The sequence below is a fragment of the Orbicella franksi genome, chromosome 1, assembly GCF_964199315.1.
Source record: "Orbicella franksi chromosome 1, jaOrbFran1.1, whole genome shotgun sequence".
NCBI classification, from domain to species: Eukaryota; Metazoa; Cnidaria; class Anthozoa; order Scleractinia; family Merulinidae; genus Orbicella; species Orbicella franksi.
Genome location: NC_138145.1, coordinates 32,016,665 through 32,037,645, shown reverse-complemented (window position 1 = coordinate 32,037,645; position 20,981 = coordinate 32,016,665). Strand labels below are relative to the sequence as shown.

At 48.9% G+C, this 20,981-nt stretch overlaps 2 protein-coding genes and 3 pseudogenes across 2 annotated transcripts; 4 read left to right on the top strand and 1 right to left on the bottom strand.

Annotated features, from left to right (window-relative positions):
- The first annotated feature begins 220 nt into the window (after positions 1 to 220).
- Positions 221 to 1,503, top strand: LOC145503421 (uncharacterized; annotated as a pseudogene).
- Positions 1,504 to 3,912: 2,409 nt separating this feature from the next.
- Positions 3,913 to 6,166, top strand: LOC145503429 (uncharacterized protein F54H12.2-like; annotated as a pseudogene).
- A 689-nt stretch (positions 6,167 to 6,855) lies between these two features.
- LOC145503414 (uncharacterized) lies at positions 6,856 to 7,523 on the top strand. Its single transcript, XM_081482877.1, has one exon. It carries the CDS (start codon positions 6,856 to 6,858, stop codon positions 7,513 to 7,515), a length of 660 nt encoding a protein of 219 aa, XP_081339003.1. The 3' UTR covers positions 7,516 to 7,523.
- A 6,865-nt stretch (positions 7,524 to 14,388) lies between these two features.
- On the top strand, positions 14,389 to 18,900 carry LOC145479185 (uncharacterized). The gene has a single exon (XM_081457471.1). The coding sequence runs from the start codon at positions 14,576 to 14,578 to the stop codon at positions 18,674 to 18,676; it is 4,101 nt and encodes a 1,366-aa protein (XP_081313597.1). The 5' UTR covers positions 14,389 to 14,575; the 3' UTR covers positions 18,677 to 18,900.
- A 7-nt stretch (positions 18,901 to 18,907) lies between these two features.
- LOC145463106 (uncharacterized) overlaps positions 18,908 to 20,981 on the bottom strand; it is a 3,078-nt pseudogene continuing 1,004 nt past the window's right edge.

Sequence of the window (20,981 nt, the reverse complement as noted above, 5' to 3'; positions counted from 1 at the left end):
TTCCGTCAGTTCAAGAAAGGGTATTTACCCGGTTGGACCGAAGAGGTGTTTGTGATACGCCGGGTGCGTCCTGGTAGTGTCACCACGTACAAGGTGGAAGAATGGGACGGCACGGCGGTCGAGGGCACGTTTTACGCGCAGGATTTGCAAAAGGTGTCCGTGAAAGACGACGATCTGTTCCGCATCGACAAGATCGTCAAACGAAAAGGAGATAAAGTATTGGTGCGTTGGAAAGGTTGGCCAGTCAAGTACGACAGTTGGGTGGATAAAAAAGGCTTGTACGTGACCAAAAAGCCAAAGACGAAAAAATGAAAGACTTTTACGTGCATTTGCTGAGCAATGCCAGCACGGACGAGTTTCCGGACAACAAGGCCAACAGTTTCAAGAATCGTCTGCCTTACCCGCTCCTATTTGACTCCGACAAGGAATGGAAGGTGGGCTTGGTGAGTGTTTCTTACCCGATACCACCTGCACGACCGCATCAAGTACCGGCCCCTCAAACGCACGACTTTGACGATGATGATTATTTGTTTGGTATTGAGTGGACCATTGAAACGTTCATCTTGCAATCCGATGGGTCGACGTGGCTTCCTGGGCGTTACCGCGTGAAATTTGAAGTCACTGGGAAGGAACTGAACCGTGACCGACACAAGGTGACGAGTGGTAGATCTCTCATGCAATACCTCATTCATCGTTTTCACGAGCGCCTGTATCATTATATGGATCGCGCCAACGAAAGTCTACGAGCACCGGACGGGAAAAAATACTACCCCTGTTCAGATGGGAGGGCAACGATTTGATTCTGGACAACACCGACACGTTCCTCGACGAGTCCGGAGACAGACAACGTCCCAGAGTGTTTTTTGGTCCTAAACTGGTCAAGACGTTGGGTCTGATTCGCGAGGAAGCGTTTTACTCCGTTCACATGACTATGAATATGATCAAGATCTTTCCCAACGACACCGTCCCGTCTGATTTCAAGAAAGACTGGACCAACGAACACGACCTTCGTTCTCGTAACCTTTGGGATTTGAGCAGCAACGGTACGTTACAGCTAAGTCCCTATTGCAACTGGCGCTTCAGTTATTTGGACGAGGAATACGCCAAGACCTATCATCGTGGAGTCGTCGTTCATACGGACCTGCCTACACCTCGCAGTCCCCTGTACCTATATTCGAATGTGGCTCGTAGCACGATCACGGGGAATCGAGTGACAGACCTCTTGAGAGAAGTCCCCCACGACCCGATCAAGACGACGCACGAACCGACTCAGATTCAATATAAACCTGTGCGCAGCAATATTCTGGATATAGTTGAGGTGCAACTGGCCGAGAACGACGGAAGACTAGTGGACTTTGAATCGGGCGTGACCTCGGTGACATTACACTTCAAGGATGAATGAGTCACCCGACGACTTTTACGTGCAACTGATGAGCAATGCCAGTACGAACGAGTTCCAGGGTAACAAGGCCAACAGTTTCAAGAATCGTCTGCCTTACCCGTTACATTTGAGAGAACCGGGATGGAAAGTGGGTATCAGCGACCTGTCTTTTCCTTCGGCTGATCGTAAGATGGGTTTGAAAGATTCTCTTCTGTTTGAAATCTGGTGGATCGATATGGTGAACGCAGATCGAAACCTATACACACAGGTCTCTTCAGTGACGAGAGAAAGCGATTTGGAATTCACGCCGAGGAATGGTACCGAATTACTGAACGCGATACGAGATCGATACATGCATAAGTTGAGAGATCGAACGGATGACGATGTGACCATGTACAAAAAAAAGAGCAAACCCGACGATCCCACCGAATTGCTGTACACGGTCATGCATCGGGCCGAGAATGGAGAATGCGTCCTGGACAACTTGAGAACGTGCATCAGCCTCCTGATCAATGGTAAACGCGTCTTTCCCCAAATGTCCATCGGCATCGAATTGGCCAAGAAGATGAAATGGGTCAAGACGGGAACATTGCAAAACGGACGACCCGGTTACGTCTTGGGACCCCACCTGAGGAAAGAATTTCCCAAGGAAGTCATACCCACGACCACGGACTTGATCATAGCCCAGAATGACGGGGACGAACTATTTTACAAGATCGACCCGGACACCTTACATTTGAGTTGTTTCATCAATTGGGTCTTCATGGACCTGGATCGCAGTTACGAGGAAGCGTTCGGATGCAATCGTCGTTCCTTGTTCGTGTATTCGAATGTGGGACAGAGTATGGTGACGGGAAATCAAGTCACGGATCTGTTGAAACAAGTTCGTTACGATCCGGAGGTGGTCGACCTTCAACCGAGACACATCCTATATCTACCGGTGCGCACGGCCGTTTTGGACATTGTCGAGACTGAGGTGTCGGAGAACGACGGACGACTGGTGGACTTTGCGTCGGGTGTGACCACGATCACGTTGCATTTCAAAAAAGGATGAGTGATTTTTACATCACATTGCCCAGTAACGGCAGTAAGAACGAGTTTACGGAGAACAAGGCCAACAGTTTCAAGATCAGGTTACCCAATCCCATACGTCTGGAGGGATATGGATGGAAAGTGGAGTTGTTCAGTATCGACATGCCAGATGCGCACGTGACGCTTCCTTCTTTCAAGGATTCCGCAGGTAAAGTCACCTTGGCCTCTACTGCGTGGAGACGCATTGAACCCGAGACACCCAATGGCTACACGTTTGGAAAAGCTTCATTCGACACGGATGACCTCAAAGAGGTTTACAGTAACGTGAACGGTGTTGAATTCATGAAATCCATTATAAGCCACTTCGAAAGGGAACGCGTCTTCAATAACTCTGGACCGAGAGTGAACTCAAAATACGTCACGAATGATGGGAGAAGAACCTACGTTGCGTTCAAGTGGGAAGGCGAAGACTTGGTCACGGATAACAAAAACGTCTACCGTCCCAGAAGGGAACCACCTGAATTACAATTTGACGCCGATCTGGCTTTGAAAATGGGATGGTTGCTGGAGAAGGGAAATGGTTACGTGCTGGGTTCAAACTTGCGAATCGAATTTTTCGATGATATCATTCCAGACATTCGAACCAGAGGAGACATACAGGATTCGAGTGGAAATCGTATTTTTTTCCAGGTCGTGAGAAACCCCATCAGAAATACTGCATTCTTGGAACTCAGCGTCTTTTGCAATTGGCGTTTTCTGAACCTGAACAGAGCGTTTGAGAGTGTGATCGGAAGCAGTTCGCGTTCCTTGCTCGTTTACTCCAACGTGGGAGGTGCAAGTGTGGTGGGAAATCAAGTCACGGATTTACTGAGGGAGGTCAACTTGATTCGTAAAGGTGCCGGTGTTCAGTACTTTGAACCCACCCACATTCAATATATTCCCGTGCGCAAGGAGGTGCTGGACATTATAGAGGTGCAAGTGGCTGAGACAACTGGAGAACTGGTGACCTTTGGAGCTGGTAATACGATCGTGACGTTACACTTTATGAAATCATGATCGGGGGAACTTTGATACGGTTTCATCCCGACGGATACCAATCGGGATCTGGCATGTTCGGTCAGATTTGGAAAGGCATCAAGAAACGAGGTCCCGGCATTCTCAAGGACGTTCTGAAAGAATCGGCCATGGAGGGTCTGAAAGGTTTAAAATCGGGCGGCACGGGAGGAAAGCCCAATTGGAAAGGTGCACTCGCCGGGTTAAAGCGGGGAGCCCTACGCTCCGGGAAACGTAAAGCAAAGCAAGAGCTCCAAAGCTTTTTGGGTAGTAAAAGAAAAAGAAGAGACCTGTTTGGATCATGATTCCCATCTACTCGAGACGCGTGAGACGTCTCCCCGGAGGGATACGCACGTATAAAGGGGGTTCGCTCTTCCGGAGACGCTCAAAACTCCCAGACTACCGTTGGGTAAAGTCAGCACTGAGAAGGAGACGAAGACGACGTAGACGACGATGACGGACCTAGTGGCTCATGCTAGGTCGGCGGGGGTTCGTAACCCTCGCCTGGACATGTTCACCACTCCTCCCACGGATCTCAACATGTCGTCTCGACGTGAAGTGAGAATCAATCCGTTCAATACGGGGATCAACCCAGTGACCTTCCAAATCGATCCTCAAGAAGACTTTATCGACATGAACGAGAGTTTCTTCGAAGTGGAGTTGGCCGTCAAGACAGCTGCCGGAGGTAATTTGGCGCAAGCGAGTACCGTAGGACTCGCCAACAATCTGGCCCACACCCTCTTCAAACAGATCAATGTGAGATTGAATGGTACTCTCATCAGCCCCCAGACCGATACTTACCACTACAAAGCCTACATCGAAGCGCTGTTGAACCATGACCGAGACGACGGGTTGGTACAATTGTCTTGGTGTACCCAGTCGCGGAGAAGCGGATGTGATGACAGGCAATAAGTTGGATCCTGCTCACGACGATTACAAAGCTTTACCCCAAGATCTCAAGAACATGGTTCAGAGTCGAATTCAGTTTTTTGGTGGAAAGAGAGTGACCTTGAGGTTCAAACCTTACTTGGAAGTGTTTTATCTCAGCAAGTTACTGGTACCTGGCGTACAGATCCAGATTGACATGTACTTCAATGCCCCCACTATGTGGACAGTCCAATGGGCCGGTGCCGATACTCTCAGACTGACTGAAGCCGACGTGAAAGTGAGATTGTTCCTGTCTCAAGTGAGAGTGACTCCCTCGGTGTATCGAGAACTCATGACCAGCATGAAAGGCGGAAGAGTGGCCACTTACCCCACGGTGAGAGGTGAAATTCGCACTTACTCTCATCCCAATGACAATCGTCATTTCGAGTGCAACAATCCTTTCCACAATAAGCTACCTAATCGGTTGGTGGTGGCGATGATGAAACAAACAGCCTTCAATGGAACTGTGACGGTCAATCCGTTCAGTTTTGAACAATTCAATCTCGCTTCCATCAAACAACTGGTGAGAGGTGAAGAGTACCCCTACGAGACCTTGGAGCTCAAACACGATGATGACAGTAAAGATCTGAGAGGTTACCAAAGATTCCTCAAAGCCTCGGGAGTCTTGTGCAGAGGAAAAGGAAACATGGTCCGAAAGGAGGACTGGGGTCACGACAAGAGATGCAACCTGTTTGTATTTGATAACACAGCCAATGGATGTTTGGACAGTCCAGTGTTGAACCCCAAGCAGGAAGGTGAACTGCGTCTGGTGATCGATTTTGGAGACGCCCCAGGCTCAAACCTGACCATCTTGTTGTACGGCGAATTCGAGAACATGCTGGAGATCAACGAGAACCGAGTCGTCATCTATGACGTGTACCAATGAGACAAGAAGAAAAAATGGAGAAAGTAGCCTTGAATAATTTACAATTGGATTATTTGGCACGGACGAATCCGTCACTCTGCTGTGTTTTTCACGGCACGGTACCTTGCGATCGGCTTCCAAGAACAGTACCTCAAGAAGGACCGACCGCTTACATCGTGAACACGGACCCTCACGATAAACCGGGATTTCATTGGATCGCTTTGTGGGCCGACAGGGACAAGTGCGAGATCCTGGACAGTTACGGTCTGCCGTTGGACACGTACGGAACTGCCGGACCGATCCAAGCCTGGTTGGACCGCCATTTCAAGTACCAGATTCACAACGGCAAGAGTCTACAGTCCCTCTTCAGTCAGAGTTGCGGCGGTTACGCCCTGATGTTCCTGATCGACCGAGCCGAAGGTCGTGACATGAACGAGTTCTTGAATCGTTTTAAGAAAAACGAGTTTGTGGAGAACGATCGTAAAGTAGGACAGATGTTGAAACGTTTGATCGTGGACGAGTTGGCTTGGCTCAAGATTTGTAAAACCCCGTGTCACCAGGACACGTGCGGATCCTCCAGAGGAGTGCGTCATTTGTTATAAAGTAAGCCGTTCGAATAAAAGATGTTCATTTTCGAGAGAACAAGGATGTTGCGTGGTGAAGTCAGATGGTTCCCTCGATTCCTAGAACTGTGTCGAGACATGTGTCTGGACTTGACCTCGTATGATCCTCGTACCCAGGTCCTTGAACGCATCTTGGATTGCGACAGTTACCGTCGAGTCCGATACATAGTAGACCAGGAAAAAGATCATTGGCTTCGATACAAACTGTTCCACTTGCGCGTGAGAGCCAGACTTCAAACGGACGCGTGGCGAGACTATAAGTGTCACCCGTACTGGCACGTTCTTCGCTACGGCACTAAGTCCTTACGCCATCACTTTGTGAGTGCATAAAAAGGTGCGACGGAAAATAAAATTGTTCATTATGGAGTTCCCTACAAAACAAGACACGTCATGGATCTTCCGTTTCGAGGGCATAGACATTTGGACGACGTGATAGCCAGGTTGGAAAAACGCTACGGAAAATCTGGTAAAAAGACGCCTCAACCCAGTGAGGCTCATTTCAAGAAAAACCAACCGCCGAAAAGACGACTCGATCTTAAAATACTTCAACCGGCCAGAAGACAAGTGTCTTTTCAACCGCCGTCTGTCCTTGACACCGGTGAATTACCAGCTACTGTGACCACCCGTAGGAAACGCAAGAGAGCCGCCACCACCATGCCGAGGCTTTCCGAGAAAGAAGATAGGAAAAGAAGAATGAAAAAGAGGCATTGGTACGAAGACAAGTTCGGAGATTTGAGTAAATTCGCCAAGAAACCTCGAAAAAGGAGATCGGCGCCTGCCAAGCGTCCCAAGAGAGCCGCGGCCAAGAGAGCCATGGCCAAGATCAAGAGTCGTGCCAGGAAAAAACCCATCTGTTTCAATCGTAGAGTCACCCTATTGGGTCTGTTGAGACGCATCCCGGCCGTGAAGACCCCATTGGCCAAGTTGTTCGGATAAAAACGGAGCGTCTCGAGACCCTGGACCATTTCAAGATCATGGAACGGCGCAAAGCGTTTCAATTTCACACTCCGTCGAGTTTGTTGATAGCAGGTCCGTCTGGGTGCGGCAAGACGGTGTTCACTACCAAACTGCTCTTGGAGAACGGCGACTTGTTCCAACAAACACCGAAGAGTATTCATTACTGCTACGGATCGTGGCAAGACGGTTTCCAAAAGCTCAAGAAGGGTGGGGTCAAGTTTTACGAAGGCATCCCCGACAGCGAACAGTTACCCCGATGGTTTCCTGGAGGGGGTGTGTTGGTCTTGGACGACCTGATGGACGAGGGTGGTAACGACAAGCGCGTGTTGGATCTCTTCACCAAACATTCGCATCATCGGAACATCACGGTGCTTTACCTATGCCAGGATCTATTCCCTAATGGAAAATTCGCCAAGACCATTTCCCGCAACGCTCATTACATCGCGGCCTTCAAGAACCCTCGGGATCAGTTGGGGATAAGAAATCTATTACTGCAATCGTTTCCCACGCAATGGCAGGAAGTGTTGGACACGTTTCGAAAGGTCACGGATCGACCTTACGGTTACATGCTATTGGATCTTCATCCGGCCAGTCAGGACGATCAACGCGTCCTCAGCCACGTGTTAAAAGACGAAGGATTCGTACGATGCCATCAGTTTGCGACACCGTCATGCTGAGGAGCGAAGTCGAGTGGTTTCCGCTTTTCATTGTCCTATGTAAGACCAGACTCAAATACTGCATGAATCCCCATGAGCTGGACTACGAACCGATGAGACAGGTCACAGAATGCGAGAGTTATCGTCAAGTACGGTCCATCATAAACGCATATAATGGTGAAGGTTTCGATGATTTGGTTCATAAACAACGAGAACTCGCTGAGAAGAAGATAGAAAGAGAGAGGGGAATGGATAAAAATGAGCTCTTATGGTAGTGACGATTTCAACCTCTCGGCTCTGAACGATTATTCGCCATGGGGGACACCGGTTCGGACGAGTACTCCGATTCCGCCTGCAGCGGGTGTGGGTGTGAGTCTGAACACTCCTTCACCGCTATCGTCACTGCCGACACCGCCCCTGCCCAATGTCTCGACCGTCGGAGTAGGCACTCCTGGCTCGGGTGCGTCACAGACCAATGTCACGGTGGGGGTCGGTAGCGCCGGTTCGGGGTCGGCGCGCGCCAACGTCACGACGGGCGTGGGCACGCCCAATTCGTCGCGTCGAGGTGTAAGACGTTCACCTCTACCGACGTTCTCCACACCCTTGGCACGAGCTGTTCGAGGAGGGAAACGACCGAGACGCGTCCCACGTCAAAATACACCGACGTCCTCCAGTGATCCCGGCAGCCGCAGAAGAAGTAGCGCTAGTGGTAGCGGTGGAAGAGGCAGAGGCAGGGGCAGAGGTAGAGGAGGTGGTGGAGGCGGAGGTGGAGGCGGAGGTGGAGGCGGAGGTGGAGGCGGAAGTGGTAGTGACTCCACACCTCCTTCGTCGATTCGATCGGGTCGCGGAAGAAGGCGAGGCACCCGTGTTCTCGACCAAGCCCAGATGCAGCAACAATTGGAGGAGATTTTGCGCCAACAACAACAAACGGCGGCGGGTCGACGAATCGCAGGCATCACAACCACGAATACGATCACGACCACCTATAAGAACGGACAACGTCCTACGGTGACTCGCAATTCGACCAGTGTGCGAAACTGAGAACATTATGTTGAGAAGCGAAGTCAAGTGGTTCCCCTACTTCCTGCATCTATGTCGATGCTCCCGCTCTTACTGGGATGCGACCAGCATGGATCACGAAGACATGAAACGTATCGCGGACGAGTGCGATAGTTACAGACAAGTCCAGGATATCCTGAACCAATCCGTAGAAACCGCCTTCAAGGACGAGATCTGGGAATACGAGCAACAAGCTAAAAGGATCGAACGTCCCGACAGAAAGTCAGACTACGTTTGGCACTGGTTAGAGAAGAGTCATGAGTACTTCGGTATGTTTATTGGATGAACCTTTTACCTCTGTGGTGGATTTGGACGTGTTGAGACGTTTGGACGGTTTGTATGCTTTCTACCACAAGTATTGGTGGTGTCGAAGGCAGATGTTCGGTTACTACAAATTGTGCAACGCCCTTCTCAACGGACTGTCCTTACTGACTGCGGCAGCGAACATCGTCGTGGGATCCGTGTGGAAAGATGGGTACGTGGCGGTAGGATTGACGGCTTTCGCCGCCGTACTGAAAGGATGGAACGATTTAAAGAAGTATTCGCTCAAGATGGACATGACCCAATTCGCTTACACGACGTACGAAAAGACATTGACTGAACTGCGGAACTACGCTCTGGGCGGTGTGGAGGAATTGGATGGATTTTTGATCAAGATGCGTTGGTGACTGATTTCACACCTCCCACGTACGACCGATACCTTCGAGACTACGAAACACGATTCGTTCACGCGCCTCTATAAAAATGGACACACGATACCCTTCGCGAGTCATTCAAGGTGGAAACCCGACATGGTGAGAAGGCGAAGGAGACGGCGAGTGGGAAGAAGGAGGGTCCAAAGGGGAAAAGGTTTTTTTGGCAATTTGAAAAAAGCATGGAAGTTGTATTCAGATGTTCAAAGAAGAATGAGGCCGCAAAGTGGAGGTGGTGTTGGTGTTGGTATGAATAATTGGAGGTATTGGATTCCCTGAAACGTTCATACGTGCCTCTATAAAAAGGACACGTGATCACCTGCCTACGTCATTCAAGTGGAAAAGTGCGTGCGTGCGTGTCAGAACACGACATGGTGAGGAGAAGGCGAAGGAGACGGCGAGTGGGAATACGTCGAGTAGGAGGAAGAAGGAGGGTCCAAAGGGGAAAGGGTCTTGGTAAACTGGTCGGCACCGTAGCCAAGACGGTGTTGAGTCTTCTCCAAGACTTGTGAATAAAAGAGCGTGACGAACCAACCGGACGTTAGACGTGAACGATGAAGCGGTTGCGACGACAACGTCGTTTCTTAACGAGCGTCCTGAAAGAAGCCAATCGAAATAAACGTCAACGGATGTTGCATTACGCCGACAGAGATCAGATCAACGCCATCAGCGAGATGGTTCTCAATTTGCTGAAAAAGAGGATCCCCATCAACGCAACGACTTATGGGAAACTGGAAAGACATAAAAAGGTTTTGCGCGAAGTGGGTAGACGCAAAAACTCCCTCAAACGTCGAAGAGAACATCTCCTGAGCCAAAACGGAGCAGGGTTCTGGAGCGGTTTACACGGTTGTTTCAAAGCATGTTGTGTACGGTGAAAGGACGCAGCGAAGACGGTTACCCGCTGGAGGGGATCGACGTCATACCCAATTCCCCGCCGAGAGAAGACGAGTCCAATACCATTCCTAAACTCGTGCAGTTGTTGCAAGATGCCAATCGTCGCGAAGCCCGATGGAAAGACTCGTACGAGTACTTGAACAAGAGGTACCACGACCTGTATCAAGAGTACATGGCTTTAAAGTTCGGTGACTTCTGCCAAACCTGTCAAACGAAACGAGATACCACACCGCCCGGTGGGTGCATCGAGTTGTGCAGGGAGTGCCGTAAAGGCAAGCAAACCGTTCAAAGTCTTAAACTCGAGTTGGAAAAGAAAGACGAATCCATACGGTACTGGCAAGACTGTTACGAGACGGCCTTGAGAGAATTGTCCGAGTTTCCCGACACGAAATTGAGTCAGGCATGAACGAAGTCATGATGGTACCCGTTCAAGAATTCAATCGTTTGCAAGATTATTACAAGGGTAAGATCACCCAGAGCGCCTTGTTGAACAAAGCGGGACGCTTGGCCGCCGAAGAAGATCTCATCCTGAAAGACAAACGTATCCCCGCCAGCATGGCCGTCAAGATGACCAAACCCATGGCAAACGAAGAAGTCAAACTGGTGAAACGTATACGGACGGGTATACGCGGCACTCCCACGTACCAAGGAACGACAGAACCCGAAGGCATGGCCGACGCACCCGTCGAACGTCTGTTGAAACAGATCATCAAGGGAGTCAACCAACCACCCGCAGCACGAGCCCCCGTGATCATCAAGCAAGAACCCGCCACACCTTCCACGTCAGGTTTCAAAAAGGAGTTCAAATATACCAAACCATCCACAAGCAAGAAGCCACCCGTTCCACCCAAACCAACTGCCAAATCAGCCCCAGGTAAACTCATGACCGAAGCGCAAAAAGAGTTCTTAAGATCCATCGGTGTCGCCGAGAAATACATAGACGACGACGGTGGTTACAGTCCCAAAGGCAAAGCCAAGGGCAAGACGTACAAGAAGTCCAAGAAGACAGAAGCAGAAAAGTTACAAGAAGGATGGGAAGATTTCGAACCTTGGAGAAAGGGACTGAAATACGACTCTGCCTGAGATAAGAAAAACGTTGGAAATTGTAAACTTTATTGTTGATGTTGTAATCATTAAAAATTACACACTTTGTTGTTCTTTCAAAAAAGAGTCTCTTTTGTTTTCTTCTTCAAGTCTCACACGCCATGCCGTTGTGGTACAGAGTATTCGAGGCATTCGATGTCACAAACAGTCGTTCGATCCTTATTTGGTCCCCGAACGTCGACGAAGATATGAATAACAACCTAAACTTAATCGTGGAGGTGAATTCGAACACTCTGAAAGGGGTGTTGAAATAAAACATGCGATACACCTCCATGCGTATATGATCGTACGAAATGACACTGAGGGGGAAGAACACGGTGCCGTGAATGTACATGGGACTTCGTAACTCCGCGGATCGCACAAAGGCCTCCATCTCGCGATAGTACTGGAACCACACCGTGACAGGAAGGGGATAAGGCAAATGATTCCAGGAACGCGTCAAGGAATTGTGCGTCTCGAAGGGTTTTCCATGGTCTCTCATATAGGTAAGGGCGTCATGAATCATTCTGCGATGAGTGTCCACTGCGAAATGAAAAAAACAGTGTCAGGTCCACAGTCCGTCCTCATGGTAAAGCGAGGGGCCGCCGGGAAAAGGCAGTAGACACAGTTGTCGAATCTCAATATCCCTTTGTCCTTCCACGCGTCTAAAGAAGAGTCTGAACCTTTGAATTCGGATCAAGTTATACGTATAATAAGAGGTATTGTAAATGAACAGACGGTACAAAATAGCTCTGACCTCTCGGGTCGGTTCCACGGGGAGACGCACACTACCGTGAATGTACAGGTCTCGATCCCGATACAGAGTCACGAAATTTCTGAGAAAGGTATAATAACGTCGCCAAACGCCAGAGTCCAAGTCATACGGTAAATCATTCCACAAGTACGACCCCTCGCAATGGCAGTGGTTAGGTCTACCCTCACTACGATATCGCTCCAACTCTCGATCCATTCTAACTAAACGATCATTCGCACCTGCCGTTAACTGGTGCTCCTCATGATCATCTTCCTCGAGTTCCTCGTCGGTTTCCAACACGACCTCAGGCTGATTGTCGCCGATCACGCGTCGGCAGTTGCCGCAGTTCAGAACCCATCTCTCCATATCCTGGTAACAACGTCGATGCATCCACACACCGCAGCAAGGAGTACGCTGGCACGATGCCAGAGAATCGACGTGAATGTCTCTCTGACAAATAAAACACACTTGTTGAATCGGTGTTTCTTCGGGTATCTGACCCCGAAGGCGACGACTACGTCTCGGTGGTTCATCGTCATCGTGTGATCCTTCGGGGGACTGACTTCGAGGTCGGCGTCGGCTGCTGTGCCCAGATTCAGTCGACATCACCAAAACCGAAAAATGTCGAATGCGCACCTCGCTTTATGTCAATCATGCACCAATCAAATGAAAAAGGCCGACATCACGTGTACAGGGTAGACCCAGGGGATAGGGGGTATCCCCCTTCCACCTCACGGTCGGAGACTGGGTCCAGGTCGAGTGTAACCTGGGACCCAGTTTTACCGTAAGTATAAAAAGATCGGCTCGAACCGTTCACGGCACTCTGAGTTTTTGACTTGTATCGAGCGCTTGAAAAATCATGGCACAGGAGCTGACCGACGAGGAGATGAACCAACAGATGGATCAACATGAAGCAGTGAGTATACCGTGCACTCTATGTAAGAAAGTCATCCTTAGAACCGAAACCTGCGCTCGTACCAAGTGCTGCCGTTACTACGTGCATTTCGATTGCTTTGTCAGGGCACTCGATGATCAGATGAACAATGGGGTGAACAACGAGAAGTTGCACTGTCAAATCTGTCACACACCCTGTTATCTAGGTACGTTCGTGGCTTCCCTAGACAACTGACCATGGAACTGAGACTCGTCGTCGCCTCCTTCACCCTAGAGTTCTACCTCCGTTTGGACTTGAGATTTTGTTTCGTTGTGTTTTGCGGTTACAAATTCGCACGACATCTTTGTCACGCCTTGTTCATCACCTTCTTTTCATAGAGTTACTGGGATTGGTTACCGCCCGAGATCCAAGTGTACATAATCTCACTCGCGGAGTCGCAACTTGCCCTCGAGTGGATAAGGGAAATCGAAAGAGAAATGAGATTCTCCAAATGGTTGGAGAGACCGAGACCCGTCCCGTTCAAGCAACTCATGCTCGATACCCTACCTATCATTTTCGATTACAGAGCCACTGGAATCGTCTCCCCCTTGAGATACAGACCTATATCGTCCGACTTCGGGAGTCCCAGTCCCTCATCGAGAGGCGCGAACGTGAATCGTGGAGAGAGCTTTGTAACGAGATACGAACCTTTGCTAAGGTCCAAGCTAAATGGGGACTAGGGGCACTCAAAGTCAAGCTAGAAACATGTAAACTGAAGTTTTGCCCCCAAGGATTGGTTCCAGGGACACATCAAAAAAAGCATATGATCGTGTCGGGTTTATACAGAGACGCCCAAAATGTCCAGCGAGAAATATTTTTAGGATACAGTTTTAATGGTGCTTACTACAGAATCGATGACGTTAAGAGACTTTCACTCTTTTAGAGTCACTGGGACCGACTACCTCATGAACTACAGGACTACATAATGCGCTTAGCTAGGAATCAAATCCTACTCGAGCGTAGAAGAAACAAACAGTTACGGCGTCTTCTCAAGGAAATAGTAGAATACGGCAAACTGAAAGAACAATGGGGTATAGGACACATCAAGATTGTTATAGTTCGATGCAATTCACCGTGTTGTATAAAAAAGAAGAAAAGAGACAGATTCACACATTCGAAAGTAATTGGCTGTTACATCGACATTGACGACAAACCCAAAGAAACGTATTTAGCTCCCACCATAAAAGAGGCCAAGAAACGCGCCCCCATAGAAAAGACTTTCCTCTACCCTGATCGCTCCACTAAGTACGCTCATAATAGGTGGTTAAGAAAGCGTTCTCACTCTTACAGAGCCACTGGGATAGGCTACCAGATGAACTAAAGTGTTACATACTTTGCCTGGCAACCTGGCAACACATATTCGACCGCAGGAACAATAAACAATTGAGTCGACTTCACAGAAGAATCTTGGATTATGCCGAACTGAAAAGACAATGGGGCTACGGACACATACAAATCAAAAAACAGAAATATACACTTAAATCAAATTACGGAGGCAGATCTTATTTCACGGCTTTCCATGGTTATTACATCAATCTTAGTAACAGGAAAAAGAAAGTCTATCTAGGATACAGTTTCAGAAACGTGTTCCATAACTTAGAACGTAAAAAAGCGTCCCTGTTCGGTCCCTTCGAGGACGCTGATGTTGATGTTGAATAAAAAGCGATGTTCGTAACATTTGTCTCATTCATGCCTTCACAGAACAGACGGACCCACGACGAAGCCTTCTTCGACGATGACGATGACGACTGGATCTTTGATCCGGCTCTCGACCGAGTGATGATCCAAACCGGAGGTGGTAGTACAAGACCCCTCCTAGAATTTGAATTAAGACCCGTAGGCGCTCGACGTAACTGGCGAAACGTCCTCAACAAACAACGATTCGAAGCCACGCTCAGACAACACAGAGACGTGACTCCCAGGGACAATCTAGGCCAAGAATTGACTCAGGCCCTTCAACGATCCATCGAGCAACAAATCGCTCAGGATCCTACCCTGACACCCAACTCCACGGTACATTTCACCATGCAGTCCAGTGCCTTCACGCACGCCTTTCAATCCACCACCTTCACCATGCGCGAATTCGAAGAAGGGAGTGAAAGACTAGACACCTATCTCCAGTCTCTCGCGGCCAAACTCAACTCCAACGAAGAATTCACCCCCGACGACACGTTTACCATGGAAACCACCTTCATACGCACCCCAGGTCGGGGGCGCGGGCACGGAAAACGATACAAACCGAGTTGCACCGCCGTACGGGGAATCGTCAAACGGTCGCGCGTGACCATCAAAAACAAAGACAATCTATGCTGCGCTCGCGCCATCGTCACCATGAAAGCTCTGGTAGACGCGAACGGAAATTCGCGTGACCAAGATTACCACAATCTCAAACAGGGGCGACCCGTCCAAGAGCGATTGGCCAAAGAACTCCACCGTCTAGCCAACGTACCCGAAGGACCTTGCGGCATTCCCGAATTGCAGCAGTTTCAGGCCGCGTTACCTGGGTACCAGCTCAAAGTCCTTTCCATCGACCCACCCCACATGCTCATCTATGCGGGACCCGAACCCTCGGACAAGATCATTCGTCTCATCAAAGAAGACAGTCACTACGACGGATGTAACTCGTTCAGTGGGTTCCTCAACAAATCCTACTTCTGCGACGAATGCAATCGAGGCTACGATCACGACAACTTTCAACGTCATCCCTGCAACGGTAAATGGTGTCCCGCCTGCAAACGAAAGAACTGTCCCGATTTCATCGAAGCCAAACGGCCCCTAGCACGTGGCAAGTTTCCCGCACCCACCTCGATCTGCCGATTGTGCCACAGAAAATTCTTCGGAGACCAATGCTACAACTACCACTTGCAACGGCGGAGTCTCAGCATCCCATCCATCTGCGACACTTACAAAAAGTGTCCAGACTGTTGCCACGTCTACGAACCAAAGGACAGGAACAGGCGAGGAGGTGACCGTTTCACCCCCGATCACAAGTGCGGATGGGGCGAATGCCACATCTGCGAAAAGAAAGTCTTTCTGCCGACGCACCGATGTTACATCCAACGCATCCCCGAAGACGAAGACGAACCCAAAAAGAAACGCGTGCCGCGCGACGAAGTCAAAGGTCGACCCTTCGAAGAACCCGAACCCGGTGATCCAGACACACGCGTCCTGGTGGACCGAGATCCTCCCCTTCAAGTGTACTGCGACTACGAAGCCATCACCGACGCCGAAGGGAATCAGACCCCCATTCTACTCTGCCTGGAAGACGATGAAGAGGATCAATTCTGCTCCTTCTACGGTCCCAACTGCACCGCTGACATGTTCGACCACCTCGAATCCCTCGCCGTCGACGTGGACGGAGACGACCGGGACGTCATCGTCCTCTTTCACAATCTCAAAGGCTACGACGGGATGTTCATCTTACAACACTGTTACGCCACGCATCGAGAAGTCACAGACCAAATCACCGTTGGCACCAAGATACTGTCCCTGAGATCCGACAGACTGACTTTCAAAGATTCCCTTTGCTTTCTCCCGTTCCCGCTGGCCAACTTTCCCGCCACCTTCGGAATCCACGAACTCTGCAAGGGATTCTTCCCTCACAAATTCAACACCCTAGAAAATCAAGAGTACGAAGGACCCATGCCACCGAGAGACATGTACGATCCCGACGGCATGTCCGCCAAAAAGAAAGCCGAATTCGAACAGTGGTACCAAGAGAAAGTCAATGACAACCACCATTTCGTACTAAGGCAAGAAATGGAAGCCTACTGCGAGTCTGACGTCAAACTCCTCAAAGCGGGCTGTCAAAAGTTTCGGCAAGAATTCAAACAAAAAGCCGACTTTGACCCCATGGAGAAATGCGTCACCATCGCCTCCGCCTGCAACCGATTCTGGCGCAAGAAACTCGTCCCGCCCAACACCATCGCCTCCAGACCACCTCGAGGCTGGCACGGCGCCCGATCCAATCAGTCCGTCAAAGCCCTGAAATGGCTAGCCTGGCAAGAACACTTGTTACAACACACTGACCAAGGCGATCGTATCCGCACCGTACGAAACGGAGGTGAAGTCCGACTAGCCAATCATCTCGTGGACGGGTACGATCCAACCACTCGAACCGTCTACGAATTCCACGGATGTCTATGGCACGGATGTCCTCGATGTTTCCCTCTAAAACGAGACAGATATCCCATCTGTCACGCTGATCGCAGCCTACACGAAGTCTACGAGTCCACACTCCGCAAACACGACCTTCTCAGTCGCCAAGGCTACCAGCTCCACGTCAAGTGGGAATGCGAGTGGGACCTGGAGGTCAAAACCGACCCAGATCTCCGCAAGTTTCTAGACACGTTTCAAATCGTCGAACCGCTGGATCCCAGAGAAGCCTTCTTCGGAGGGCGCACGAACGCCGTCAAACTGCATCACGTGACCGACGTGACCCAAGGAGAACAAACCAAGTACGTCGACGTGACGTCGCTCTACCCCTGGGCCAACAAGGAAGGCGAATACCCCATAGGACACCCACAAGTCATCGTCAACCCACAAGATCAAGACATCCATCACTACTTCGGAATGGCCAAAGTGGACATACTACCACCTCACGAACTATACCATCCCGTTCTACCTTTTCGACACGGGGGTAAACTCACCTTCCCACTCTGCCGATCGTGCGTGGAAGACGAAATGCCTAAACCCCTCCTAGAGAAATCGCCTCGCTGCCCTCACACGACCGAGCAACGCACGCTACGAGGGACCTGGTGCACACCCGAAATCCAGAAAGCCGTTGCCACGGGATACACGCTCAACAAGATACACGAAGTCCACCATTTCCCGCCAGAACAACGCCGTAAAGGACTCTTCGCCGATTACGTGAATACCTGGCTAAAAATCAAACAGGAATCCGCTGGCTACCCTAACTGGTGTAACACCCCCGAAGACAAGGCACGGTACGTGCAACAATACCGACAGAAAGAAGGCATCGCTCTCGATCCGACCATGATCCAGAAAAATCCAGGACGCAAAGCCACCGCCAAACTCATGCTCAACTCCTTCTGGGGCAAGTTCGGCGAAAACCTACACAAACCCACTACCCAAGTCGTCTACAACGCAGCACAACTCTTTGAACTCGTTTCCAATCCCTTCAACGACATACGACAAGTCAGAATCGCCAACGACGAAGCCCTAGAAGTCGTCCACGCCGAACTCAAAGACAATCAACCCGATAACGGACGAATCAACATCTTCGTCGCCGCTTTCACCACCTGCTGGGCTCGGCTCAAATTATACAGCTACCTGGAACTGTTAAAGCAACAAGTTCTCTACTTTGACACCGACTCCGTCATCTACTCGCACAAACCAGGTCAATACGATGTCCCGCTAGGCGATTACCTGGGAGAGATGACCAACGAACTCGACGACGGCGATTTCATCACCGATTTCACTGCCGCTGGACCCAAAAATTACGGTTACAGAACCCACCAAGGTAAAGTCTGCTGCAAAGTCCGAGGCTTCTCACTCAATGTACGAGGATCCAGGCAACTCAATTATGACGTCATGCGACAAAATCTACTCGACGAACTCACACAACCTCTCGAGGATGAACGACGCAACATCAATGTCGTCAACCCCAACTTCTTCTGGAGAAACCCAGCCACCAAACATCTCAAAGTCATCACACGAACTAAACGATACGGACTCGTCTTCGACAAACGCGTCGTAGACACGAACACTTTCATGTCATTTCCGTACGGATACACACTAATGTAATTTTTACTTCCTGTAATCAATAAAAATCAATTTTGAAACTCACTTCCGGTCTATCTCCTTATTTGGGCATGCGCAAGAGCTGTGACGTCACGGGCGCCATGTTTTGCTACCAAAGGGGCCATCTTGGATTTTCAATTTTAAGAGAATGTATGGGAAAAACTTGGTCACGTGGTACAATCCCTGGCTCCTGATTGGTTACGGCCCCAACGGGCGCTATTTACTAGTAGCGCAGTTTCGAAACACGATACAAGAAACAGTAAACTCGATGCGAGAAATCGTCCAGTCGAGTGAGGGAACTTAATGAAAATTTCTCGTATCGAGTTTATAATGTATGGGACGGGTGAAGTAGTTTTGCAATAAAGCTTACTTCGGCTTCATACTTTTTTAACAACTATTTCATTTCAGTACTCATTAAACCTATAAACCTACTTATTGACAACAGTTCTGATCTAATCCCGACTCTTCGCACTTAAAGAAAATACAATTATTAATTCCGTAACAACTCTAAAGTCGTATATACTAATACTAGTTTTTACATAACGATTTCTAAAGACTTTTATTTTCTCTAATTTGAGCGCTGAGCGAATCCCGACTCTTTGCACTTAAGAAAATACAACTTTTAGTTCGGTTACAATTCTAAACTTGCATGTTGCGAATCCCGACTCTTTGCACTTAAGAAAATACAACTATTAATTCCGTTACAATTCTAAACTTGCATGTTGCGAATCCCTACTCCCTGCGCTGAGCGAATGCTTTGCATGGTCCATTAAGATGAGCGCATTGCTTAAGTAGTTGGTCTGCATTTTTTCTCTGATTAGAGAAATCATCCCAAAGTTCAAAGATTTTAGCTTGGAGCGACCTGTACTTGGCTCGTTAGATCCTTTTCAGCTTCTTTTCTGAAACTAAACGGATCCGCAATTCTGTCAGCCGGGCTTCTTGATGGAGAAAGTTTATCAGCAGGTAGAATAGCATATTTCATTTCCCTGAACCACGACGGTGTAGTCCATTATGCCAACCTTCGATGTCGTTGTTGGTTCTGATGGCCATCATATACACGCTCCAGGAAGAGGGAGGCCAGGTGGTGCTCTGGATCCAGGTTTCTGAACGTACTTAACTAACTGCTTCAGCGGGTCTGTGGTGGCTTGAACTCGCAACTGCTCGAAGATAGGCTGGATTTTGTCTTCGGGTAGGAATGGCAGCGCCATGAATTTCCGCAGGTAGTGGTAGGTGCCTCGGTCGTGATTGTATTGATACTGGAGTCCGAGCTCTTGAATCTGTAAGAAAAAGGAAATTGATAAAATATAAGAATATATATATACGTGGCGATGTTCAGTGTTTTTACACGATGAATTTATTTGATATTTTTCAGTGATTTTTGTTTTAACAGCCTGTATACTTGATAGGTTGGTCAATAATTCAGAATAACAAATAAATACATGTAGAATACTTTGTTTGTTTTCAGGCGGAATTTTGTTGGTTTCCTTCCACGAAAAACTAGTATGATTTTCCACCTACCTTCCTCCAGAGAGCCTGTGTCCAATGGAACACACATCCCTTGATTGTCACATCAGGAAGGAGCGTGCGAAGTACACCCCACAAAGCCTTTTCGAAATCGATCGTTATCTGGCGGACGTCGGGATAAACTGGAAGCATATCTAGGATTGACTTCAGGACCTAAAAAAAAAATAGCACAATGACGTCATAAAAGCAGGAAAACCTAGCGCGCGGTGATAAAAAATATGGATATTATTCTGTTATCTTCTATTATTTTCCATACATAGTTGAAAACTGTTTTCTTGATTGAAGTTGCTAACAGATGTTTCTCTACTTTAAATTTGGCAGAATGAAGGCACAATTTAGAGCTGATTAACTTGAGAAATAAAGAAAACCTAGCGTGCTGTGATAAACTATAGATATGCTACCTTACGATAGTCCTTCTGTTTTCTTCCAGACATCAGGACAAACACCAATGGAACTTGCTTCGCGTGATCGTCGGTGCGGACAAATGCGTTGATGGTGAACAGTTGCTGGAACGGACGCTTGACTAACTTAAAGGTCCCGTCTATGTACCAGCTCTTTGCCTTGCTAAGGTGTTCTAGTTGCTGGTCTGTTGCAAGGATGATGTGGCGTTTACCGTGCTCTTTAAGGTCCGCTTTCAGGAAACCGTATGGAATATGCTCCTGGCAGAGGTCGAAATCCAGATCCATGGGATCCTGTGGTCGCGTACTCTGTCGAACTCTGTTGACGGCCCTGGCCAGGTGATCAGGTTTGGAAAGTGCAGGACATGGCTCATCCCCGAGTTCGG